The sequence below is a fragment of the Ochotona curzoniae genome, unplaced genomic scaffold (assembly GCF_017591425.1).
Source record: "Ochotona curzoniae isolate NIBS_2020 unplaced genomic scaffold, NIBS_Ocur_1.0 contig_78, whole genome shotgun sequence".
Classification (NCBI taxonomy): Eukaryota; Metazoa; Chordata; class Mammalia; order Lagomorpha; family Ochotonidae; genus Ochotona; species Ochotona curzoniae.
Window position 1 is genome coordinate 4861626 of NW_024466559.1, and position 26995 is coordinate 4888620.

Here is a 26995-nt window from a genome sequence, read left to right on the forward strand (position 1 = left end):
CCTATCGGGGCTCTGGGACTGGCCAAACACTCGGGTTTGTCGATGTGTGCAGTGCTGTGTGTAGCATGTGTGCTGTTCCCACCGAATGACACAGATTTCAGAAAATAAGTATGATTAATGAGATAAGTGCAATGACTGATGTCAAACGGGGGCCTGCATCAGCTCCCGACGCAAGCTCTCCTTTCCGTCCGTTTTTGCATGTGGTAAATATTATCAAGGCCTTTAAAGACTAATTTTATGAGGGCCGGCTCCCTTCCGGGTAGCTGAGCAGTTCACAGAGCAGCAGGAGCACTGGGGACCAGGGTGCACGTATGCAGAGTGAATGCATGGTGAAGACACGAGACACAGGGTGCACGAGCAGCTGGCGGCTTATCAGTAGTAACAGCCAAACTGTAGGTAGGTGGCGGTGGCCATGACAGTGAGCTAGAAGGGCGTGTGACACTTAAAAGCGGAGCGGGTGAGTACAAAGACTGAAACTCCAGATGACGTCATCGCCCCATCCCCTCCCTGCCCCTCTCCCTTGGTCCAGGATTTTTGGACTTCCTGTTAAACATTAACTTCATTATCTCTCCAGCTGACAAAAGGGCACTAGGAAGGCCTGGAAACTTCCAGGAGGGGATCGTTACAGTGAGAAGGGGAGACTGGGAGATTCAGGGGACAGCCTCTCAGGCTGGGATTGCTGTGGGGGCCAGAGGGGGGTTTCCTGCAGCCACTGCCCCCTGCTGCTGGGACCTGCCTGTGGACTGCTCAGCTGCTGGCCTGCCTCTGCCATCCCTCCTGCTGTGACCTCACAGCTCGGCCCACAGGCCCCCCGCTATGTGACTGACCTCAGGACAGCTGAGTCAGCCTTCTGGAAGGAGAGGGACCATGGACACACCCTTCCCCGCTGCCCCAAGCACTCCCCAGGCAGCTGGTGCCCTCATCTAGGGCAGCAGGAAACACACTGCCCACCCTGGGCAGAGCGTACATCACTGTGTCTGTGTGGGTGTGGGTACGTGTGCCTGAGACGAGCACGAGGAAGTGATTGTGCATGGGTGAGTGTATACGTGTGAGATTCGTGTGTGACTGTGTATGTGGGTGTGACTGTGGGCGTGTGTGGGTGTGCATGTCTGAATGTGTGCATGGGTACGTGACTGCATGTGGGACTCAGTGTGTGCGTGTGTCCACGCATGTTTGAGTTTATGTGTGAGCATGTATCCGTGTGTGTTTGTGTGTGAGTGGTGTAGGGGTGTGTAAGAAAGTGAGTGTGAGTATGTGCCCATGTGTGTGCTATGTAGGACAATAAGAAACACTTTCTAGGCCCGGAATGATGGCTCAGTGACAAAATCCTCACCTCGCATGCACCGGGATCCCATATGGGCACCGGTCCATGTCCTGGCTGTTTCACTCCCCATTCCTGCTTGTGGCCTGAGAAAGCAGTCGAGGATGGCCTAAAGTCTTCATACCCTGCAGCACGTGGGAGAGCCAGAAGAGGCTCCTGGTTTCTGGCTTCAGATAAGCTCAGCTCCAGTCACTGTGGCCATTTAGGGAGTGAACAAAGTGGGTAGAAGATCTTTCTCTCCTGTTGGTAAATCTGATCTGTGTTTCCAACAGAAATTGATAAATAAATATATATTTAAAAAAAAAAAAGGTGACAGAGTAAGAAAGAAAGACTTGGCAAGATCTGGATGATGAAGGCCTGACTTCCAGAATGGACTCCCTGGTCAGTTATGAAAGAGCTGCCCTCCCTGGGCTTGCTCTCTTCGAAGCCGCCCCAGTTTCCAGGTACGGATCCTTCCCCTGCAGAGTGGAGCTCTTCGAGAGGACTACACCCTTTCCGCGGGTCTGATTCCCACTAGAATAGCCACCTGCACTGGGTGGGGCCTGACCCAGCTGCCATGCCTGAGCCCGGTACCTTTCCTGTCCCTGGAAGCCGGAGCACAGATGTACACAGAGCGTATGCCTCGCTTCCGCTCCTCAAGGCCCAGCACTGAAGAGGCACATTCTCGGGGTTGCTTGGCCATCTCTGGCTCCCAGCACCCAACTCCACCCTCCTGCTCACATGCAACCTGGAGCCAGCAGCAGCAGTGGCTTCAGCCCATGGGTCCCAGAGGCTACCAACCTAACAGACCCTGCTTAAACTCCTGCCTCCCACCCCTTTTGGGGGGAGGCCCTGCCTCAGGCCTGGCCATTAAGGGCATTTGGGAAGTGGAGAGGAAGCAGCTCTTTCTCTGGCTGCCTCTGTCTTTCTCTGTGTCTCTCTGCTTCATGAATAGATACAGTGGCAGATTCTGTCACAGGAACTTGTAGAAACAGGATCAAATTGGGAGCTGGGACTGCAGATAAATACACTGCATCCTGGGATGCCAGCATCCCATGTGGGTACCAATTCATGTCCTGGATGCTCCACAGCCTGATTCAGCTCTCTGTGCACCCGGAGAGCAGCCAAGGGCTCGAGCCCCTGTGCCCACATGAAAGACCCCAAGGAGCTCCTGGATGCTTGCTTCCCACCAGCCCAGTTCCAGTAGTTGTCAACATTTAGAGAAAGAACCAGCAGATGGAAGCTCGCACTCTGTCTCTCTCCCTCCCTCTCTCTGTAACTCTGCCTTTCAAATAAATATGTCTTACAAACAAACAGACAAAAAAGAAACGGAATCAAAGGAGTAAAGGGTGGACAGAATTTCTGCAAAGTCTTTTATACCAACCCTACCAGGGAATTTCAAAGAGTTGGAATTGAAACAGTTTCTGAAATTTATGCAGAATTTTTTTTTCACTATACATCTTTCTAGAACTTTCTCAAGACCCTTCATCCATATCCCCTGATGGGATGCTAAGCTTTTTAGTAGCTGTCAACCTGGAAAAGGTGCCTGGACTCTCCCCCAAGTGGCTGGTAAACAGAGGCATCAACCCCCTTAGCCAACAGAGAACAGGGGAAGGTGTCCTCTACGAAACTCCTTCAAGGAAGGCACTTCTAACATGGCCACACCCAGCCCACCATGAACCCTTATGATTCCTTTACACAGCCCCCCTCTCCCTTGCCCACCCCTCCGGCCCAATGACAGTGTGATTCAGTCTGGTTGTGGGTGACAGCCGCCAGCTAGAAACACCAGATGCTACACAACAGTGGACAGGCACCTGTTACGACTAGGTGACTACAGCAGACAAGCGCCAGGCTTTGCAGGGGAGGCTGGCGTCCTCCTGGGCAAATAGAGGGGTGCCCTGCACGTGAGCCTGCCTGGGTGGAGGCCACTGCTGGACACGGCAGGTGAAACGGTCATGTTATGGTCAGGTGAACCATCCTTACCGCGGAGCGTCGGCCCTCCTTGGACAATCTCTTGGCAGACTTGGTTTTCTTCTTCTTCACTGATTCGCTGAAGGAGACAGAGTGAGCCTGGCTTGATCCTCTGGAGGAGGCGATGGTTGAGGTGGCAGCAGCGGCCGCAGCTACAGCGGCGGCAGCAACAGCAGCGACAGCGGAGGAAGAGGAGGGCGGAAACAAGGAGATGAAGGTTTCTTTCTGCCGCAGGAGAGAAGTGGTTTCTTTCCCCTTGATGGATCGCATGCTCTGGCACACAGACAAATAAAAATAACATTGTCACCCTCAGCTGCCTCTCCACATCCGTGCCCCTTTCTGCCCCTTCTCTCTCCCTTAGCTGCAACTAGGGCTGCCCACGGAAGTCCTGCCTGCGGGGAGGGTGCGGATCCCACTGTGCTGCCAGCACTGGCCCCACTGGCTGCACTCCTGTCTGTGGGCTGGGCTCATTTCTCCATTCCCTCTGCATGGACCCTGGTTTCTATGGGACAACGTGACGGGATCTGTTCCGGGGAGCAGCACATCAGGGTAGCTTGGCCTTGGCATGCAGGAAGGAGGGAAGTGAGGAACAGAAGATGGGGGGAGGGGCACTCTACAAGCTCCCAGCTCCCTCACTGGTACCTACTCGCCACCTGCAGCTAGCTCCCTCATCCCTGTGGATTAACGCTCACCTGTCTTCAAAGACACACAGAGAGAATATGAGAACATGTAAAGACAAACCTTGAAGGCCAGGCTCTCCGGCTTTCTCCTCTCTATGTCTTCTCTCTGCTTGTTAATCTGTAAAGACAAAAGCCAACATATTTCTTATCATTTGCAAAGATTAAAAAAAAGTTTTGGGTTTTTTGTTTGTTTTTGTTTTGTTTGTTTTGTGAAACTTCCTCAAGTTACGAAAGAAGAGTGTTTTAAACCACATGATTGGAGCCCCTGTTGTGGCGCAGAAGGTTAAGTTGCCACTTGGGATGCTGGCATCCGACATGTGAGCGCTGGTTTGAGGCCCGGTTGCTCCACTTCACATCCAAGGTCCCAGCTAATGCACCTGGGACAGCAACAGAAGATATGTCCCGATTTAAGAAAATTCAACAGCCAAAGTTCTCTAACATTATTAAAATCTTACTTTAAAAGTCTAATTTGGGCCCAGCGGCATGGCCTAGCAGCTAAAGTTCTCACCTTGAACGCCCGGGATCCCATATGGGTGCCGGTTCTAATCCCGGCAGCCCCACTTCCCTTCCAGCTCCCTGCCTGTGGCCCGGGAAAGCAGTTGAGGACAGCCCAAAGACTTGGGACCCTGTACCCACATGGGATACCCGGAAGTAGTTCCTGGATCCTGGCTTCAGATCAGCATAGCATCGGCCGTTGTGCTCACTTGGGGAGTGAATCCTCGGAGGGAAGATCTTCCTCTCTGTCTCTCCTCCTCTCTGTATATCTGACTTTCCAATAAATAAATAAAATTTTTAAAGAAAGGATTAATACAAAATCTAAAAAAAAAGAGTCAAATTTAATTTCTAGTTATAGGAACCACTGCACAAAAACAGAATCGCTCAGGGCTGGCACCATAGTGCAGCACATGGAGCTGCCATCTGCAGTGTCATAGGGACTGTAGAGAAGCTGGGACTGAAACCGGAGCTCCTGTGGGATGCCAGCTGCTCCACTTCTGATCCAGCTCCCTACTAATGAGTCTGGGAAAGAAGCAGAGGAGGACCAAGTGCCTGCTTTTGTTCAAAACAAACAAACATACTTAAAAAAATGTGACATTCAAAATGCCCATAAACTCCACACTGACAAACTGCTAAGGACACACTGGCCATTCTGCAGAGAAAAGACTGTTAACAGAGCCGAATGGAAACAAACAAACAAAAAGATTGCTGAAGAGGCAATGGTAGAAACAGAGAGAGATGAGAGAGAGATCTTCCATCTCCCACTTCACTCCCCAGATGTGTCAAAGCCAGGTGCTAGGCCAGGCTAAAGCCAGGAGTTGCTCTGTCTTCCACAGGGGTGGCTGGCACCCACACCCTTGGGCCTTCTGCTGCTGCTTTCCCAGGCACCTGGATAGGAGTGTGAGTGGCCAGGCCTCAAACCCACACACTCCCATAAGGGCTGTGGGTTTATCCGAGCAGTGTGGCTCAGCCTGCTGCACCCTCACTCCAGCCCCCGGGGGCATTTGACATTTACAATGGAGGCTCCAAGATGGTGGAGTGGGGCCTGTTAAGGCTAGTGAGTAAGAGCCTTCAACGTGATTTGAACCCAGAACTGTCCATGCCAAATAAAGCTATCGGCCAAGATGGAGGGCAGAAGACAGACCACATCAATGACGGAAACCGGAAGCATCGCATCATCGTTACCGGACATCACCAACAAGCTGAGCAAGGGGACATGCTCCCACATACAACCTCCAGTTCTTGGCAGCAAAAAGAGCAACCGTCGAGATCTTGATTCATATTTAAGAAAAGCTTTTGCCTTAATTTCTTCCTTACTTTCCTTTTTTGTAAAGATTTACTTGATTTTGGGCTCAGCACAATGGCTTGATTGGTAAATCCTCCCCCTTCAAGCACTGGGATTCCCATGTGGGTGCCAGTTCATGTCCCAGCTGCTCCACTTTCCATCCAGTTCCCTGTCTGTGGCCTGGAAGAGAAGTCGATGATGGCCCTAGTCCTTGGGACCCTGTACCCACATGGGAGACCCCAAAAAAGCTCCTGGCTCTTGCCTTCAGATGGGCTCAACTCTGGTCTTTGTATCCATTTGAGGAGCGAACAAGTGAATAGATGTGTCTGTCTCTCCTTCTCTCTGTAGACCTCCCTACGCAATAAAAATAAATCTTAAAAAAAAAAAACTTACTTTTTTTTTAAATTTGAAAGGCAGCTTTACAGAGAGGAAAGAGAGATCTTCCATTTACTGTTTTATACCCTAAAATGGCCACAATGACTAGAGCCAAACCAATCCAAAGCCTGAAGATAGGAGCCTCTTCTGCGTCCCCTATAAGGTCACAGGGGTCCAAGGACTGGCATCCATATGGGATGCTGGCACCATAGGCAGAGGATTAGCATGCTAGGCCACTGTGCCAGCCCCACCTTCCTTACTTTCTTTCCAATATCCAAGACTGGTTAAGGAAAAAATTAGAACATTGACATAAATACAATGCTCTGGAGAACTCACGTGATGAAGGGAAAAAATTACTCAACATCAAGTTGTTGAAAGCTAAAGGAATGGAAATGAATGAAAACCCCTAAAAGGCACAAGTAAGCGAATACAATGAAAAGAAAAGGGCAAAACGAGAAATGCGAGAGCAAGGACGACAACCAAGAACCCAGAGGGGACCTGCAGAGAACAAATGGGAAACGGCAGATCCGGCAGAATGCCCAGGGTCTGAACAATCGAACGGTGAGAAATGACAGGGAGATACCAAAAGGGATGCCCCAAACTGCCATCTATAAGAGAAACGCTGTACACACACACACACAGATGGATGGGGGCACTTGAAAAAGTCCATGGAAAATGAAATTGAAACCTAAGCTTATTTTAGTGCAAAAACTTGAAATCCATGCATGTCTCTTTTTTTCATGAGAGCCATTCATAATGAAAATTCCCAAAGAAGTCTGGAAGGGAAGGAGACTGCCAACCCACGCAGCCACTGGAAAAGTCTGGTTGCTGGAAGGTACTTAAAGGCACAATAGTGAAATATACAGCCCCCTGGGTACAAGGCAAAGCTGCCTGCCCTGGCTCTGCTGCCCAGCACCACGTTGGGTCCCGGCCAGCGCAAGAAGACCCGAGGAACAACAGGCACGCAGATCAGAGTAAGCTGGATCGTCTCTGTTTATACAACACCAAATTGTTTATGTAGAGCATCCTAAGGAATCTACCAAATTAGAACTACCAGTGAATAAATCAGGCTAGCAAAACGTGTGCACTGAAAATGACATCATACTATCAATAAAGGAGACCTAAGTGACTGCAGGGGCATTGCCATGCTTAGCAACTGGATGGCTTAATCCAGAATATGCGAATACACACATCCCTTCAAAGGGACCTGAGCTATATTACCACCGAGTGTAATCACACCAAGTATATATATTTTTAATTTATATGAAAACACCGAGCATTTGGGGCTGGCATTGTGGTGATACTGGCTGGCACCCCACATAGGTGCTGGTTTGTGTCCCCGTTGCTTCATTGCTAAACCAGCTCTTTTGTAACGGCCTGAGCTGAGTAGGGAGATGGTCTCAGGGCTTGGGCTCCTGCATCCATGTGGGAAACCCAGAGGAAGCTCCTGCCTTCTGCTCTGGGCCTGGCCCAACCCCACCTAGGCAGTAAAATAGGTCACAGATGATCTTTCTCTCTGTCCCTCTCCTTTCAAGTAAGTAAAATAAAGATGTGAATAAATAAATCTGTTTTAAAAAGAAAACACAGCAATTCTAGATATTTTCTGACTATTTTGAGTGAAGGACTTACTGTACCCAATTCCAAGACTTACAAAAAACTCTAGACTAACACAGCATGAGACTACTGTAAATACTGCTAGTATTTTATAGAGAACCCAAAAGTATACCTATTTTGCTTTCATAAATTCATAAAGTGGCCAATTAGAAAAAGGAAAATCCATTTAGAAAAAAATGGGATTTGAGCCTTATTTCACACCACACATAAAAATGTAATATAGATCATACTCTTAAATATAAGTTAAAATTGGGCAAGGCTCAGTAGCCTAGTGGTTAAAGTCCTTGCCTTACATCCGCCAAGATACCATATGGGCACGTGTGTGCACCAGTGTTTCGCTACAGTTCCCTCTGGGTTTGGTCTTCCACGACCACAAAGGAAGATGGCCTCTGGTGCTCTTTAGCTGGGAACGTTTGGTATGAAGGGGTGTTGGGTTTTTTTGTTTCAATTTTTTTTTTTCCTGCATCAACTTACATGGTCATACAATCTTTCACTTTTTCCTACCCAGTGTGATTTGGGAGCTCGATGTTGTCTGTGGTTTCCCTTTATTCTCTAAAAAGGTGGCAGATTTTGAACAACAGCAGATGCCCCATTTCACTTAGTGGAGATGTGTCTTTTGCGCCTCTGTTTCCACAGTTGTTGGGCTTAATTTTACTGATTTTTTTTCACCAAAGGATCAGCTTTCAATTTACCATTTTTTTTCCTTTTGCTGTTTCCTTGTTTTCATTCATTTCTGATATTCATGTCCTTTTGTTGTTTTGAGTTTATTTTATCTTATATATTTTTTTCTAAGTTGTTAAGTGAGAAACTTGAATTTGGGGCTGGCATCGTGGCACAGCAGGTTCAGTTACTGCCCGTAACACCAGCATCCCATGTGAGCACCAGTTCAAGTTTTAGCTGCCTGCTGAATCACCTGGGAAAGGAGCAGGGAATGGCTCGAGTACTTAGGCCCGTGACACCCAAGTGGAGGACTCAGGATGGAGTGCCAGGCTTAGCCTGGCCCAGCCCTGGCTGGTACAACCATTTGGGGAGGGAACCAGACAATGAAAGATCAAACTCCTCCCCCCTTAATATTTTTAAGGCAAAGTTAACAAATATGTATTTTTTAAAAACTTACTTTTTTTCAGGCAGAGTGACAGAGAGGGTAAGACAGGGAGGAAGGAAGTATGGAAAGGGGGAAAAGAGAGAGAATATGAATGAATGATCATCTGCCTACTAGTCTATTCCCCAAATGTCCACACAGTCAGGGTTAGGTCCATGCTGAAGCCAGGAGACCGGAACTCCTCCCATGTGGCTGGCAGGGACCTAAAGACTTAGTTCAGCTTCCAACACCTTCTCGTGTGCCTTAGCAGGAAGCTGGATTAGAAGTGGAACAGCCAGGACCAAGGCTGACATGGGATGCCAATTGCTACACGTAGGTTTAACTTGCTGTTCTACATGCATGCACACCGGAGAAATGCACATTGTTGACACCTGTTGGCGGTCGGCAAGCTTGAGGTGTTAGATTGCCCGTCAACATGGGATTCGCTGTAAAACATCATCGATGCGCCCTCATTCAGTGCTGTATGTCTGGGAGTGAGCACACACTGAGCCTTCCTGTTCAAAGTGTGTGGCTGAATTTACTAGTGTTTGCAGATGGTCCTCTTGTCTTTTGTAATTGATTTATTTTGATCTCATCATGATTGAAGAACGCAGTATGTAAAATTTCACCTTTTTAAATATGTTCAGATTTATGTTACTTTAAAAAAAAATGTGCTATGGGGCCAATGAATAGACATAGCCAGTTAAACGACCACTTGCAATGCCAGTATCCCCTATGGGCACTGGCTTATGTCCTGGCTGTGCCACTTCTTCTTTTTTTTTTTTTTTTAATAAATTCATTTTAGTTTTGATGTTTACATAGTTAAAAAGGATGCATGCCTAAGTAGACCACCAATTAGGGTGGGGAGGGGCGAGGGATGAGACAACTGCCTCCAATCTCCTCCCCTCTCCCTGTATCTGGAAAAAGTGGAGAGAAAAAGGACAGAGTTGTTCCTAGCAGCCCAGCCAATCAGGACCCAGGGAGAGGGGATGGCCACCCCATGTCATCCCAGGGTCCCTGATGTGGCGCATGCTCCGAGGATTCTGCTTAAGTGGTTTTGACAGTTCTGAGAGTTTGTTGATTTAATCACTCCAAGGTTGAGGAAATCCTTCCAAAGTCCATTGGCTGACATACTCCACCTTAGAGTCTCAATTCATCCAGATACTCAATGTCAAAGCTTGGCTGGGAGAGTTGTCCAATTTGTTCTGCCCTCCGTGGTACTAGACGTCCTCTGCAGGACTCAGTGAATGGACTGTAGTGTCCCTGATGTGCATTTGGGCATACCGTCCACTGCACGGGCTTCCACAACAAAGCAGACCAAGTGCTGACACATGCACTCCGTGGTCAGACCACAGATACTGTCATTCTCCCCATGTCTGAAGTTCCAAGTCCACCAAACCAGTTGTGGCATCCCCAAAAAACCTCACTAGAGGTGACCCCAACATGACTCCTCTGTGTGCCAGCCAGTGCAGGGTCCAGCTTATTCTGTCACCCACATCAGCCTACGTGCACTGGTGGTTATAGTTGCTAGGTGAGTTCTACCCCAGCCACATTCAAATGCAAACCAAAAATTCTATGGCCCAGCCTGACCCTGCCCACCACACATTCAGCCTTCACACACTAGTGGAACTGCAGCCTAGTAGGAGCGATCCTCACCAGTCCCCACCAGGTGTGCCACCAGCCCCAGCTCCTGAACATGTCGGTATATGCAACACACTGGTACAGTCTGTCTTGCATTCCATTCAGCTCTTGTACACATCAATGGGTGTTGGAGCCTAGCTCAGCACAACTACCCCACTATCCAAACCACACTCATACTGGCAGGTGCCATTGCATTTCTTTCTTCTTTTTTTTTAAGATTTATTTATTTTTATTGGAAAGTCAGATATACAGAGAGGAGGAGAGACAGAGAGGAAAATCTATCCAATGATTCACTTCCCAAGTTAGCGCAATGGCCGATGTTATGCCAGTCCGAAGCCAGGATCCAGGAACTTCTTCTGGGTATCCCACACAGGAGCAGGGTCCCAAGTCTTTGGGCCATCCTCGACTGCTTTCCCAGGCCATAAGCGGGGAGCTGGATGGGAAGTGGAGCTGCCGGGATTAGAACCGGCACCCATATGGGATCCTGGCGCGTTCAAGGCCAGGACTTTAGCCACTAGGCCACGCCGCAGGGCCCGCCATTGCATTTCTAATCAGGCCTGCCCACACACTTGGCTCCCATCCTCGCTGATAGGAGTTGCAGCCCATCAGGGGTCGCCAACAATTTCCTTACTAGGCCATCTCTCTGTCCCAGATTTTGCACTTTCTAGGTCATTCTGCAATCTAGCCTGACAGGACTTGCCACCAGTCCCAACACCTGCTAGCTGATGCTGCAGCAAAGCCAACCAGCCTGCACTTACCCTGACTCACGCATGTAGCAGTGTATATGGTCACTTAGGCCAATCTGGCTCTCTCCCTGAACCAGCTCACAGGTCTATGGGCTTCGGAGCTCAGCCCAGCCTGATCTGCTTCCAGTTCCTGTTCTCATGTTCATCAGCTAGAGCAGTGGTCCAGCAGGGGAGACCACACTGTCCCCTACCTGGCTCACACACCTCCCCCCTAGGTCGTAGGTGTGCTAGTGGATGATGCAGCACAGTCTGGCATGACCCACCTCACCTCAGTATTCACTGGCAGGTGCTGCAGCCTGGCTTGGGCTGGTCCATCTCCCATCCCAGTCCTAGGTGGGTGCTACAGCCTAGCCCAGCCCAGTCAGCCCCCTCCCCTCTGCCTGTCCCATCCTGGCTCTAATGTGAACTGGCTGGTGTTGTGGCCTAACACGGCCTGTCCTGCACCCTGCCCTGGTTCTCACATCTGCCAGTGGGTACTATGAACTGGCCAAGCTTGACCCACCCCCAGACCTGACCCACACATAATGTAACCTGCTCCTCGCCTACGCTAGCTCCTGCTCCTCGCCTACACTACCTGCTCCTGATTCCTATGCTAACCTCCAGGGACTGTATCCTGACAAACGAGTTCCCCAAGCTCCTCTATCAGGTCACCTCCCAGTTGCAGATTTTGTTCACACTGGTGGGTTTTTGGCCCAGCCTGACTTGGCCTACCTCCTGTCCTCATAGGTACAGTGGCCTTGCCTGACCAGCTCACCCATTCTGGCTTTTATTGTTGGATGCTATAGTCCAGCCACACCAGGCCCACCCATAGATACAGTTCTTGCATGTTTCAGCAGGTGCCAAGACCTAGCCCAGCCTGACCTACACCCACTCTGACTCTCATGAACACCACTGGGTGCTGGAGCCTAACTCAGTCTGGCACATCCCAGACCCAGTCCACACACACACACACATATGTCAAAGGATACTGCAGCCGCCATGCCCAGCCCAGTCTGTCACCCCCATTCCAGCTCTCACACTCACTAGTGGAAACCACAGCCCAGATGAGGCATCCCCTTAGCTCCCTAACCAGGCTTACTCCTAGCTACAGATCCTGTGGAAGATGGTGGTTGCTCCGACACAGCCTGGCACAATCCACCCCCATACTGGCGTTTGCCATCAATGTGCTCTAGCCTGACCTGGCCCAGCCCACCCCAGTCCCAACTTTTGCTAGTGGATGCTACAGCCTAGCTTTGCTCAGCCTGCCCTCTACCCTGGGTTTCATGCAAATCAGTAGGTGTTGCTAGCCTAGCATCTGACAGTCCAGCATGGCCCGCACCCCATCCTGGCTCCTGCGCATGCCAGTGTGCTATGGTTTGGCCTGGCCCTGCCCAGTCCACCAACCCTGCCTCCAGAGTCAACCCACACACTTTGCCGACAAGTTGCCTTCGTTCAGTACTTCCTTCTCTACACATTGCAGGCCGAGTTAATTATAACTGCGGCATCAACCATGAAATCTTATTTCAGAAACTCATGAGTGGACTCTTTTTTAAAGATGTGTTTTATTATTTTTTCTTGCAAAGGCAGATACACAGAAAGAAGAGATATGTAAAGATCTTTCGACTGCTCGTTCACTCCTCAAGTGGCTGCAATTGCTGGAGTTGAGCTGCTCTGAAGCCAGGAGCCAGGAGCTTCTTCCGGATTTCGCACACGGGTACAGGGTTCCAAGGCTTTGGGCTGCCCTCGACTGCTTTCCCAGGCCATAAGCAGGGAGCTGGATGGGAAGTGGAGCAGCCAGGATACAACCAGTGCCCATATGGGATTCCAGCAGATACAAGGCGAGAATTTTAACCACTAAGCCATCGTTCTGGGCCTATGAGTAGACTCTTACTATCATCCTTATCTTGAGCCTTGCACATGTGCCTTGTGGAGTACCAGCCCCTCGGTAGCAATCATTCTCCTTCCGTACAGGGGCCGCTGCAGCATTCCCTAAAGCCTCCTGTACTAGCAGCACATTCTGTCTGCCTCCATATGACAACATCTTTTATTTTCTCTTTCATCCCCGAGGGGCAGCTCTGTCTGATACAGAATTCACAGGTCTTTTGGTGCTTGAAACCTATCCTGCCACTTCTTTCTAGAGTCCATGGTCTCGGAGGAGAAGTGCTGTCCTTTAAATCTGTGTCCTGGTAAAACTATTCATTCGCCTTTTCGGCACCTCTTACTGCATTCAGGATGTGCATCGCTTGGTCTTCGGTGTTCCGGAGTTTAATCATGATGGCATGTGTTGAGTGCAACTCCTGGGGTTTATTCTACTCGGTGTTTGCTCTGGCATCTTAGCTCTGCCAACCGTCTTCCGTCAGATTTGGGGATGTTATCAGCCTTTCTTTCTAGGGATTTCGTTGGTTTCTTTTCAGTCTTGCTCTCCTCTCCCTCTTGGCCTCGGATGGTACAGAGCTTAGCTGTTCTGTTATTGTTCCACACGCTACCGGGTATTTTTGTTTGTTGTTTGTTTTTTAATCTACTGTCTGTGTGTCGTTTAGAGTGGCTAAATTCTGGTGATCTGTTCTTGTCAAGTTCACTGACTCCGTTTTCTGACAGTTTCACTCTAGTGTGAGCCTACCCCGTGAACTTCATTTCTCTGATTTTCTTTCATTTCCATAATTTCAATTTCTAAAAAGAAAACTGAATTGGCTGCAATACCCTATATTTTGTTTGTTTTACCATAATTCATAACTTCCTGATGAAGAATTTTTAGGATTGCTGCTTTAAAAACCCTCGTCAAGGGAATGGTATTGCAGTGTCTTGGGTAATTTGCGATGCCAGCATCTCACATGGGCTTCGGCTTGAGTCCCAGCTGCTCCACTTCCAACCCCGCTTCCTGCTAATATGCCAGGGAAAGCAGTATGAGCCCAAGTGCTTGGGTCCCTGCCACCCATGTGGGAGGCCCAGACGGAGTTCTGAGCTCCTCGCTTCACCCTGACCCAGCCAGGCTTGTTGCAGCTATTTGGTGGAGTGAACCAGTTGGTTGAAACTCTCTCTCTTCTCTCTGTAACTCTATCTTGCAAAGAGAATAAATAGATCATTTTACTAAAAAAAAATGATGATATGTAATGAAATATATATATGTATATATATATATATCTTCAGTGCATCGTTGTATGACGTTTGACAAATGTGTACACTTGCATGAGGCAAACACCCATCAACATATAAAACAGCACTGTCACCCCACATGCATGTCAGTGGATAGGACCAGCCGAGCGGGAAAGCTTTCCTGTCCTGTCTGGAGATGCAGAGGGTGTCCTGACCTCCCACTCCCCACCCCAGCCCTGCTCTGCCAGCGGCAGCAGGGTCAGCCACGCAAGGGCCTCCGTCCCCAACCACATCCACTCATAACGAGATGCAGAGGGAAGGCAGGAGGCCAGCGTGAGCCCACATGAGCTTCACTCCTCTCTCCCAGGGCCAGTGAGCCAGCTGGAGCCCCCTCCGCTCTCCGGCATCAAGGAGACTCAGCTGACTCAGGACCCCCTTGTGCACGTGGCTGTGGCCCAGTCTGGAGTTAACCGCTGGTCTCCACCTGGAGGAATGAGGCTGTGAAAGGCCAGCCAGAGTCTCGCAGTCACCTCCTCCACCACCCTAAGAGGAAGGTCAGCAGGAAGCTGAGCCTGTCTACCTTGCAGCAAGACAGTGAGCTGAGACCAGCAGCTTCCACTGGCCCCCCGCCCTGGTGGTGACTAGGAGGGGCAAGGTAAGAGCTCAGTACCCACCCCGTATCCCCACATACCGCCCCGCTTCCAGGCACCCACCCACCCACATATATACACACACAAAGCTAGGGAGCAGGGCTTCACTCCTTCTGGAAGGGTAGAGTAGGCAGGGACCTGACCCTTGCCTGTTGCAAGAGACCTTACACAGCACTCAGCATCCCCTACAGTAAAGTCAAAGGCCGAGTGAAAACCTCAGATCACTGCTCCAAAAGCAGCAGCTTAACATGCTGTGCCACCACGCTGGCCCCTGCACATGATCTTAAAAGGACACAGTGAATTGTAGGCAAATGGTGGCCTCTAGGTAACTGACACGCACTACTGAGGGACTTAACGGGCAGTGTCCTCTTGACTTACAGGCGTTATGCTTTGAAATGCTTCAGAAACATGAGCTGATGAAGTACAAGAGAGGAATGAAAAGATGTGAAGGTAAGATAAACCATCGGGAAGAAAATCCGGGAGGTGGGTTTCCAGGGACTCCAGTCCCAAGTTGCTTCTGTTTGAAAATGTTGGCAGCAAAACGTTGAGGGGAGGACAGGGAGGAAGTCTCGGCTGTTAGTCGGGGACAACACAAGGCAGGAGTGGAGGAGAGATCAGATAACACACCGCAACTCGGGGAATTCGAGGGGAAAGCATCCATGGGAGGACATTTGGGAAGGTGAGCTGGTGCTCGGGATGTAGTATGTATGTCTACCAGGGCTGGATGAAACGGAAGTGAAGCACAATGGGAGGGGAGAAATCAAGTCTGATGCTCAGGTTCCTGGGAGCCAGGACCATTTTATGAGCCAAGGGAGACCGATGCGGCGAGGGGAGTCCAATACCATTAGGGGCTTCTTAGACCCAAGATGCCTTGGACATCCCTGTGTGGGCATTCAGGCAACTATGATGGGAGTATTAGGATCCAGGATCCAGAAGATAAGAGAGTGTGGCTAGCTCTCCCAGGACAAGTACAGAAATGATGATAATAATGCTACTAAAATACTGTACACAGTGTAAAGAAATCTGACATTCAGAAGACTCAAAGGATGTTAGAAGAACGCTGTTTCAAGTGCACGTAGCAGAAAGGTGATCAACAGTGGAGACTGGGAGAATGCGACAAGTGGCCTTTAGCCGTTGTGGCCACTTGGAGGGTGAACCAGTGGATGGAAGATCTTTACGTCTATTTCTCCTTCTCTCTGTAAATCTGCCTTTCCAATAAAGTTAATCAATCTTTAGGAAATAAATAAAATAAATGTGTTACTCCTATTTATCAGAAAGGTAAAGTGACAGCTTTCTTTCCCGGTTGCTCACAACAGCCGTGACTCTGGCCGACGGAAGCCGAGAGCAGAGAACTTAGCTTCAGTCTCTGACAGCAGGGGCCCCGGGCCTGCCTCAGCATGGCTGCTTCCCAGGGTGTACATGAGCAGGAAGCTTAACTGGGAGTGGGAAAAAGGAATTGAATCCAGGCATTCCCACGTGGGCTACGGGCATCCCAAGCAGTGGGTTAATCCACTGCATCACTCTTTGGTATGAAACCCGATGTTATGAATTAGGGTTTGAGCGTGTTATACAACCAGGCTTCAGCAGAGAGAGACTCAAGTAGGTGTGAGAAGTACACGCAATCACTGGGTGGACTAATCAAGAAAATGAAAGTTCAGTGCCAGGGAAACTTCAAGTGCAGCAAGTCAAAATGTTACAGAATCCTACTCAATGCCTTTGAAGTCTGCTCCAACTCCTTTGAACAGATGACATGAGTAATTTTATAGCAAAACGCAAGTCACTGACCCCAGGAAAAATAAGTCTAGACAAATGACAGCCAACACCAGTGGGCGGGGCCAGCACCACTGGGCAAAGCCAGCACCGCTGGGCAGGGCCAGCACCACTGGGCGGGGCCAGCATCCCTGGGTAGAGCCAGCACCACTGGGCGGGGCCAGCACCACTGGGCGGGGCCAGCACCACTGGGTGGGGCCAGCACCACTGGGCGGGGCCAGTACCACAGGGCAGAGCCAGCATCACTGGGCGGGGCCAGCATCACTGGGCAGGGCCAGCATCCCTGGGTAGAGCCAGCACCACTGGGCGGGGCCAGCACCACTGGGTGGGGCCAGTACCACAGGGCAGAGCCAGCATCACTGGGCAGGGCCAGCATCACTGCACTGTGGAGGAAGCCACATCATGGACTGCTGGCGTCCAGGATCAGCCTACCAGCTCTAGCCCCGGCTGCTCTGCTTCCAATCAAGCTCCCTGCTGATGTATTTGGGAAAGGACCCAAAGGTGACCCAATAACTCAGGCCTCAGCCACTCATGTGGGAGACCAGCTGGGAGTTTCAAGCGCCTGGATTTGGCCCTGGTCTAGCCATGGCTACTGTGATTATTTGAGGGAGTGACTCACTGAATGAAAAAACCAATCTCTCTCTCCCTTTCTGTTTCTCCCTCTTCCCTTCCATCTCCCTATCTGTCAGTCATTCTGCCTTTTAAACACATACACACTTAAGTCATGACTCTTGAAAACCGCAGTTGCCCTCCACACTGTTCAGCAGTGCTGCATGTGTGTAGCCTGGGAACCCCATCTGGAGTGCACACCACAGCACGAGTTAAGCAAGTTGCAACTCATCCTCTTCTGGTACTCACTCCTTCTCTTACCATTTGGGGAGTGAACCAATGGCTGGAGCACAGACTCTCTGTGTCTGTTAGCTTCAGCATAAAGGAGAGCCACTGGACTCAGAAACCACAGCAAGACAGAAACTGCCCTGTGATGCTGCCACAGTGTCACCCTCGGGATGCCGTCGCCATGGGAGTCCCTGCTCAGCCACTTCTGTGAGTGCCACCTGCTTCCTCCCAGCTCTCCTGTGCATCTCACCCTAGGCTCTCAGCCAGCCAGCAAACATGCTCTCCTGGGACACTGTACTTGCAACACACACACACACACAGAATGATTGCTTTTCTGCGAGGAAGTTCTGGTCAATGTTCTGTCCTCTCTTTCCCTCGTCAGCATCCCTAATTCTGGGTTTCCGAGATGAGAGAGGGGCAGGACAAATTGGTGAGAAACAGAGTGAGGCCAGACACAAATAAATCCAGCCTCCCTATGCGGGAATGCACCATGCTTTAGAGGCCAGGGCCCTGAGCAGAAGTGACCTCACTGGGCCCAGCTGAGCCCCCTCCTTCCCTCCCCTGTCATGTAAACCCCTAAACTAACAGGGGCACAAGGCACCCATTCCTGCCCTGGAGTCTGTGAGGCAGGCCCATGTTGCTTGGCAACAAGTTCAGGGTGCAGGAGGGGTTGGGGGGGTGAGCGGCTCAGCAAACTTCTAAAGGCACAAAATAACCCAGGCCCTGGCACCCTGGGTGCCACACCAAAGCACCTGTAAGAGGCTCCCAGTCAAACGGAAGCAAAGGAACTCCAGCACGTGGAGGTGGCGTGCCCGTGACAGAGTGTCATCCGCGGAGTTGTCTCATTCTCTCCTTGTCCAGGGTTTCTCACAACCGAACGCCAGCCCCCTCTGCACAAACCCCGCCATCTTCACACCAGTAGGCACGGCCAATTGTTGTTGTTGTTGGCTTTGGCAAGACTGCAGTCTGTGCTTTGAAGGCATGGGGCAGGGGGAAAGGGGGGGAAGAAAAGCGGCCAAGTAGATTCCACCAGACAACGCTATTTTCATAAGCCAAGGTATTTCAAAGTAAAACCTCTGCAATGAACCTGCCTGTTCACACACATGGCTTCCATGAATAGCTGGCTGTAACTGCTCCCCTACGCACAGCCCCCCACCCCCACCTTCACCCGGCATGGCATTGCAAACTTGGCTTCATAGAATGCCTCATTGTAATCCAGGAGCATTGTTTGGCATTAATTTCGATGACAAGGGACCCAAAACACAGGGTGCTGAGAGTTAACAAAACACAAGTTAGGGAAGCAGCCACGACTTGGCACTGCGTGTGACAAGTGGCAAGAAAAGCCAACTCGGGATCCGCGGTGCTGTGGGTTTCCTATGAGCAACCTTTTCTCTCGCAAACAGTGTCATATTCTTTTCAAGCACATTTAGGACGCGGCTCAAGCTGTGTTTTATGCTGTGTTATAATAAACACAGTCAGTTTACTGTAACAAAGACGTAGGAGCGGTGATGGCGGTTGAAAGCCACGGTCCAACAGCATAAGCGGGGTGGGGGGGGCTGGGGGGGTGGATGGGTGGGTGGGGAGGCAACGGGTAAAATAAAAGACCAGCCGTCTGCAGAGTTCTCTTAAAAGAAGAGGGGGGGGGAGAGAAAAAGGGCAGTGTTTCCTTATGGGGACTAACACAGAATGCCAAACTATCTCACTGGGCTCTTTTTCTACTGTCACTCGGGGTGATGTGTAACTAAAAATAGCAAATTCTCCCACTTACTGGGTCCTCCTCTCTAGCGAAAGGGTGGGGGGGAGGGTGGAGAGGCGGGAAACAGAGCATAATAAAATGCAAAACTTCGGGACCCTGTTTTAAGTGGTAGCGCTATTTCTTATGGAAAACTCCATGTAAGTTTTTATCAATGTATTGTCAGCACAGCTCTGTTCCCTTCAAAATGAGCCTTTGGAAACATCTGTAAATTAGGCGTGCCCTTAAAAACGTTCGATCAAGTTGAAGGAGAGAGCTCACGCTCAAATCTTACCATTTCTTGAACCAACGCCTTTTCACAGTCGAGCTCGTATTTTAATCTCGCTCTGCCATCAATTAACTGAAACAGACAAGAATATGACGTGGTGGTTAAAGAGAGGAATATAGAAAGCCTTCCTCCAACAGAATTCAGCGGGATTTCCACATGGATCACAATATGAACACAGGACTCAGGGAATTCCTGGCGTTCCTACATTAGAATAATACAGACCCGGTGAAACAGATCCAGAAAATGCCGATGTATTAAGCCTCCTCAGCTCCCCACCACCCTAAAATGTGACAATAACATATAAAGAGATAATCCTACTCCTCCCATGCTTTCTTCTCTCTCTCTCCCTCTCTCTCTCTCTCTTTTTTCCAATGATTTATCTTATTTGCATCTGAAAGGCTGGGTTACAGAGAGCTCCATCGGGTGGTTCACTCCCCAGACAGCTGCAATGTCTAGAGCTGAGCTGATCTGCTCCAAGGCTGGGAGGTTGCAACTTCTTCCAAGTCTCCCACATGGATGCAGGGGCCCAGGGACCTGAGCCGTCCTCCACTGCTTTCCAGGCCATCAGCAGGGAACTGAAGGAGAAGTGGAGCAACTGGGACAAAAGGTGGTGTCCCTGTGGGACCCTGGCACTGCAGGAGGAAGCTCAGCCTACTGTACCACAGTGCCAGTCCTGATTTGTTCTCTTCATTTAGGTTTCCATGTGCACAAGGGGATGCTCACAAAGTTCCTGGGGAAAAAAATGGAAATGATGGGGGAAAAAAAGAAATCTATGCACAGACTTCAAAAATCTCCTTATCCCAGAAATACTCTCACTTTCAAATCCCATTATCCCCAAACTCTGGGAAGCACCCTGGGATGAAACCACTTTTCTACTGACGGACGACAGCCATCAGTGGTTACCGGCAGCAGGGTGGCTGTGTCCACATGCCTAGCTGTTTACATGTCACAGTCCCTTGGTTCTCATGTCCCTCTAGCTCAGGTGCTAGACGTTAGCGTAACGAACTTTCCCAGGGTCACTGTGATTCCTAGTGGTTGCAGGACTGTCAATGGACTGCCCGAGGAACCTCTGAACTGGTCTCTCTGGCTCTGGGTTTTCTAGCCTTTCCCAGAAAAGTCTGATCCTATCACAGTGTTCAGAGCTCCTCACAGCACCCAGAAGATACTGGAAATTCCTGGACATGCACAGTAACACTCCAATGGGGCCTTGCCCTTGCCAGGACCCAACCTCAGCTGCCCATCTTACTGGGGCTGACCACACATCCTTCCTCCACGCTCAGCACTGCCTCCCTGACGCCCACCCTAGCCCTTTGTGGCTAACTCCAGGCCTGCTCTGGCAGACAGCTCAGCTGTCCGTGATTCTGGGTCCCAGCCACACTGGTCTCAGCTCTTCCGCCCACTGCACACTGTGCATTCTCTGTGCCCTGATGCAGGCAGTGATCTGTCCTCCCCATGGGGAGGGGGTACACTGTGTGACAAACACAGATGTAGCTGTCATTAGGTAACTGGAATCGAAATGCCTGAGTTACAGAATCCCAGAGAAGAGGACCGAACCCCAAGTTCAGCCCCGTTGTGGACATGTTTGCAGAGTTGGGGGGACATGGAATCCATGTTGAATTGCCCCTCTTCCCAGGGGCCTGCTTGCCCCTCCCCAACACTCCCAGCCCTGCAATACAACTAGGCCCCACAAGGCAGCCAGGGAATCTGTCTCTAAGATGCTCGCTGCCATCCTCGGCTGCACCTGCTCACAAACGGTCCCACAGCTGTATCGCACACTGCATACTCTCCCCTTTCTTGCTAACCCAGGGGGACAAAAAGAAAACACAACTGGGGTGGGCCTCTCCAGGGAGAATGTGTGAGAAGGACCTCTCTAGAAACTTCCAGATGAAACCGGGCATCTCTTCCCCAGGTACATACTCCATTACACTTCCCATCACGTCACTTTCCAGCATGAGAGGGGGTATCCTGAGCCGAGACAGGCTGAAGACAGGAGCCAGGAACTCCATCCAGGTCTCCCCATACTTGGGTGGGGGCGCTATGAGCCCATAGCCAAGGTCACCTCTACGGAGTGCAAGGCAGATAAAGAAAGGCGAAAGGAAGACAGATGGACATTGAAATAAACTACCAAGTGTATTAGAGGCATGCTGATTTTTCTGAATTATAGCTGTCGCACAGAAATATGTAAATCATATATACATATATATACACACACATATATAATTTTGAACTTTATAATAACCTTTTCAAGGCAAAACAATGAGAATACCTTCTTAATGTTGTATTTTAACGCCAACACATGCAAACGAAAACTTATCATTCAATGTGTAGCCAATACTGGGAATGCTGGTGATGGACACTGGGGTGTGGTGGGTTAGGCTGCCACTTTGGATGCCAACAGCCTATATCAGAGTGACTGGTGTGTGCATGTCCTGCGGCTCTGCACTCCCCATCCAACCTCCTGCTAAAGTGCCTAGGAGGGACTGGTGTTGTAGCATAGTGCTTGAAGCCACTGTCTGTGGGCATCCCATATGGATGCCAGTTCAAATCCCGGCAGCTCCATTTCCAATACGGCTTCCTGCTTGTGAGTCTTGGAGGCAGCAGATCATGATGGCCAAAGTCCTGCGATCACTGTCATCCACATGGGAAACCAGGGCACAAGTCCCGACTCCGGGCGTTAGCCTGGCCTAACCTCAGCTGTAGAGGGCACTGAGGGCTAGAAATCCACTTCCTTCTGCCCCTGTCTTTGTCTCTCCCTCTCTCTCTCTTTCTCTGCTTTTCAAATAATTGACAAATCTTAACAACTATTAAAAACTATCAGTAATCTTTCACATTTTTTTTTCAATTTGGAAGCTATATTTTCACCAGAAACAGTTAACCTACTCTTTTGATCTCATGACACTTACCAGTGAGAGACAAGACTCACACACTCGTTATTGAAAATACACACCAAGGTTCTCCAACAACAAGGAGAGGTATAAGTGCAAAAATTAAAAAGCTCGGCAGGTACACAGTTTCTTTGAGTCCAACTCAAGGACTCAGCTGCCACTTGTGGTCAGGGGCTTGGCGCTGGGCAGTGGGGACACTGCAAGGGGAGGCTGCCCTCTCTGCCCTCGGCCGGTCTCGCAGCCGACCTAAGGGCAGATGGCCCCACAGCGGACAGTGGTGTTTCTGTTCAGATCCCTTACTGCGCTCCACACTGACACAGCAGCATGGCTGTGACTTGGCTCTGCCAGCCAGCATTACTGTAGACCAAGAGAGTTCTAGAAATGCTTTAAATTCGAGGACTAGTGATCTGGGAATTCTTTTCCAGCCTCTGAGGATGATGGTGGGGAGGTGGCACTCACTCCTGTGCTCACGGACCACAATGGAGCCTTTGTGGCAGATGCTGAGCCCATCTGCAATTCTGACCAGGTGTGGCAGGGCAACTGACATGTCCTTCAGATCTGTCTCTCTCTCTATCTCTCTCTGTCTCTCTCTCCCTCCCGCCCCCTCTCTTTTGCTTTCTCTCTCCCAAGCTGCTCAGCCAGCTCTGGCTGGGCTAGGGATGGAGGCCAGGGCCCATAGGCACCAGGGGTCCCTTGAACAGTGGCTCCTGTGTCTGAGCAACTTGGCTTTTAACGTGGTCCAATTGTAGCTCAAAAAGCCGATATTCAAGAGAGGTATGGGAAGAGGCTTGGGATCATGTGGGAGGACGTGGGATGGGACTCTGCCTTCTCTATAATGCTGATGAACTCTCACCCTACTAAGCACTCAAAGGGTTAGTACAAGCACAGGTGCAGCTCTGGGGGATGTCCGGCCTAAAGGAGCTGATGCTCCAAGGGACAGACATGAACCCTAACAGCAGGGGACCAGTGCCAGGTCCAGACAGCACAGCGCAGGGCACAGCAGACACAGAAGGCTGGGTGTTCATGAAATGGAAAGAATTCCCTGCTGTCACGGGGCTGCTGCTGTGGGGCAGCATCTTAATCCCCCATTCTGTGGCGCCAGGATCCTATATGACATGATCCTATATGGTGCCAGGTTCATGTCCCGGCTACTCCACTTCCCATCCAACTCCCTGCTTGAGGCCTGGGAAAGCAGTTGAGGATGGCTCAAGTCCTTGGGCCCCTGTACCCACATGGAAGACCCAGAAGAGACTCCTGGCTCCTGGCTTTGGACAGGTTCAGCTCCAGTCATTGCGGCCATTTAGAGAGGGAACCAGTGTAGAGAAGATCTGCATCTCTCCTTCTGTCTATAAATCTCCTTTTCCAATAATAATACATTTTCAAAATAAATAAATAAATATTTTTTAAAAACACCTAATCCTCTGCTGTCAGTGAGAGCGCTGGTGGGTAACAACGCGACTCTGGCATATTCAGAGGAACGTGGGTGTCAATCCACATGGGCGCTGACGGCTGGGCTGCTCTCTTTGCACTTACAGACTCCTCACACAACCACGAGCACATCTGGGGACCTCCTTGCATCACAGAACTTCTGGCTTCACAGGCACAACAGAGCAGACGTCCAGGTACTCCAACTGGAGCAAGACCCTTGGACCGGGTAGCCACACAGATGGGATCCTTGCTTACTACCAACCACCGTCCCCAAAGGACTAGGGCAAATCAGCTCTCCAGGTCAGCCTCTCTCCTTGTCTCGGGCTCTCGGCACACAGGGTCTCCCCTCCGGCCGGCCGGCCACTCATCTTCCCATCCAAGAGAGTCATTTATCAACGTAGAGACGCTACAGTACCTTTTGAATGGTTTTCTGATCCTTTTCTGAGTTCTCTTTCAGACTTAGATATTCAGCTTCTGCAAACAAAAGCAGGAAGAGGCCAACCATGAAATTACATGCGTATGGCCCTACATTCAAGGCTGCCTGCTCCGGGCTGGGCGGCACAGCCCCCTGGCAGGCCTGGTGGACATCAAGCCCTAGCAAGACTGCGACCTTCACCACCGCCCTTGACATTCACAGCCTTCCCCCCGCTGTTCAGACGGCTGGTCGGAGAGGGGATGAAGAAGTAAGTTCAAGAGCCAAGTGTGGCTGAGGGCTTGTCCTGGTGCCTAACCATGGATGCTTTCTGTTCTTACGCCGCATGGCCGATTTGAGTGGTTAGCAGGTGGCGTTTTACGACTTAATAAGGACTACCACAATCTGAGAACAATTTTTTTTTTAAAAAATTATGGCTCTGCTGTCTGGGAACCATATTGGCACGGTGCGCTTTTTTACATTCCTAAGGTTTTTTCAGATTAAAGGCAACACTGTGTAATTGTCACCAAGGCGAGGGCGACAGTCAGAGAGTAACCTAACTGGCGATTTCATGCCAATGTTCACCAACGTCTGAGGGGCTGACGGGCTTCCCCAGACGACACGTGAGCGAGTGGGACTTAAAAGTTTCTACCAGAAATCCAAAGCCGTGAGTCGTGGGCAGTCAGTCGGCGTGCTTCTCCCTGAAGGGCTGACCCTGTCTCCCCCGACTTTAAGGGGTGCCCTTGGGTGTGCATGGGTGGGGGGGGGATACTCAGGTATTACAGTGTGGCAAAGTTAAGGAGAACCGGTTCAGGGAAGAAAGCCAACGTGCTCAGGTTCTCCTCAGCGTATGAAAGCAGGACGTGGGTCGCCACACTCGAGCCGAGGCTGATACTCTGCTCTGAGTTCACGGCTTGAGAGTAACAATACCAGACAGACCCTCCTTGTCCCCAGCAACAGATGACGGCCTCGGCAGAAGTCAAAGACAGAGAGCATGCGTACCTTCTCATCTGCTAAGTGGAAATAAAAGGGACAAGGCGTAGCCGGGCATTTTACGAAGCACCCAGTGCATGGATGTATTGGGTTCTTTTTTTTTTGGGGGGGGGGTGCTTTGTGCAAAAAGGACTCCGAGCCGTGATACCTAAATCCGCATTTTCTTTGAGGTTCATCTGCAGCTCTTCTTCGAGTTCTGCAACGACCTGCAGCAAGCGCTCGTTCTCCAGCTTGTATTCCAGGACCTCCTTGTCCACGTTTGATTTGGTAGAGCTGGTCTTTATGGCAAAGGAGTCCTGCGAGAAGATGGAGAGATCCCATTACTTCTCTCCGAGAGAGGGAGAGGATTTACATATGCGACGCCACGCACAATAACGGATAATGGCAGAGCAGCGATGCTATAATTTTCTGAATGCTGTTGCATGCTTACAATATGAATAGTTAAAAAAAAAAATAGAACGATGAAAGAAAGAAAGAAAAGAAACGCAAGGAGACTCCACGGAGCTTGCGCGAAGAAAAGCTGCGCAGCGCCTTCGGCACAAAGACCGCGGCCCATGGGGGCATTTTTTATTGATGGGAATAATGCATATCATACTGTTTGTGTGCCCTCATCATTCAGGTCAATTCATTATGGAGCCTGTGTCCGGGAGGCAGCTGGGGCCCCCCTCCACCCACAGCTCCCTGTGTGTGTCTGAAGTGCTGCTGTCCGCCTGTAACCAGGCAGGCCGGGGGTGTTGGGGGGAGACCGGGACGGGCAGCGCCAGGGGGTGGCAGAGTGCGACGGGCTAAGCGGGGGCGGGGGTGCGGGGGGCGCTCGTCGTCTTTGTGGCATTTCCCTGGTGTCGGGAGGAACACATCACACGTCAAGGCGGTGACGTTTGCAGGCTGGGAGCCGCATGGAGCCCGTCAGGCGCGCGGATATGCACACAGTTGGCTTTCTCTGGGTGGAGGAGCCACCCAGAGGCAATTCACACGCGGCGGCACGTTAACGTGGCTTTGCATGCCTGTCACCCGCGCCCAGCCCTGCGCGGGCCTCTCTCGGGAGGGGCTATTGAGGGCCTCGGTTTAAATCTCTATGCCAACAGTGATTACCTCGTAAGAAGGTTTCCCCTGATAACTTGCAACAAAGGACTTCTAAAGTTATAGTTTTGGTAAGGCCAACTCATTTACATTTTTATTATGTGTGTCCTTTGTTTAAATCTTGCCTTGGGATGGTCTTTTTCTAATGCAACAGCAGCGGATGCGGGGGACAGTCGCTCTTTCTTTCGTTGTGGGGGTCTTCGCGTCTGCCTCCGGGAGGCTATTGAAAACATCTGAATCTGTTCCCTAAAATGCTCGTTCCTGCCAGCCCCCACCACACAGTTCTGCTAAAAATTAAGACGTAAGGACTCGGCGAGGCTGCCGCACAGCGTCAACTCTCCCGGAGGACACAGGAGGAGGATCTCGGGGCCCCGGAAATGTTAGAGAGGTGTCAGTGTGTGCACAGACTGGAAGAGTCTGCATGCCTCACGCCCAAGGGCTGACAGACGCTAACAAGATATTTCCGAACTTTACCCCCTAGGTCCATTTTAACTTTTTTTTTTTTTTTCTGATAGTAAACCATAATGGTACAAAAGTCAGAAGAAATTCTTCCCCCCCAGAAGCACAGTCATTCCTATGCAGGTCCCGGTTCCCTCTCGGGCTCTTAAGGCAGGTCGCAAAAGAGAAACAGGTGGCCGGACTGCACTGCTCTATGTCAG

The 26995-nt window shown here is 50.5% G+C and overlaps 1 protein-coding gene across 1 annotated transcript in view; it reads right to left on the bottom strand.

The window, feature by feature from the left end:
- The window catches only part of CUNH10orf67 (chromosome unknown C10orf67 homolog), a 109131-nt gene that overhangs the window by 53684 nt on the left and 28452 nt on the right, over positions 1-26995 (bottom strand). The window contains exons 6-10 of the mRNA XM_040992619.1: positions 25405-25552; positions 24267-24325; positions 19545-19610; positions 4013-4069; positions 3284-3544 (exon numbers count right to left, since the gene is read on the bottom strand). Of these exons, the coding sequence (XP_040848553.1) occupies positions 3284-3544; positions 4013-4069; positions 19545-19610; positions 24267-24325; positions 25405-25552 (591 nt within the window). The remainder of the gene's footprint in view (positions 1-3283; positions 3545-4012; positions 4070-19544; positions 19611-24266; positions 24326-25404; positions 25553-26995) is intronic.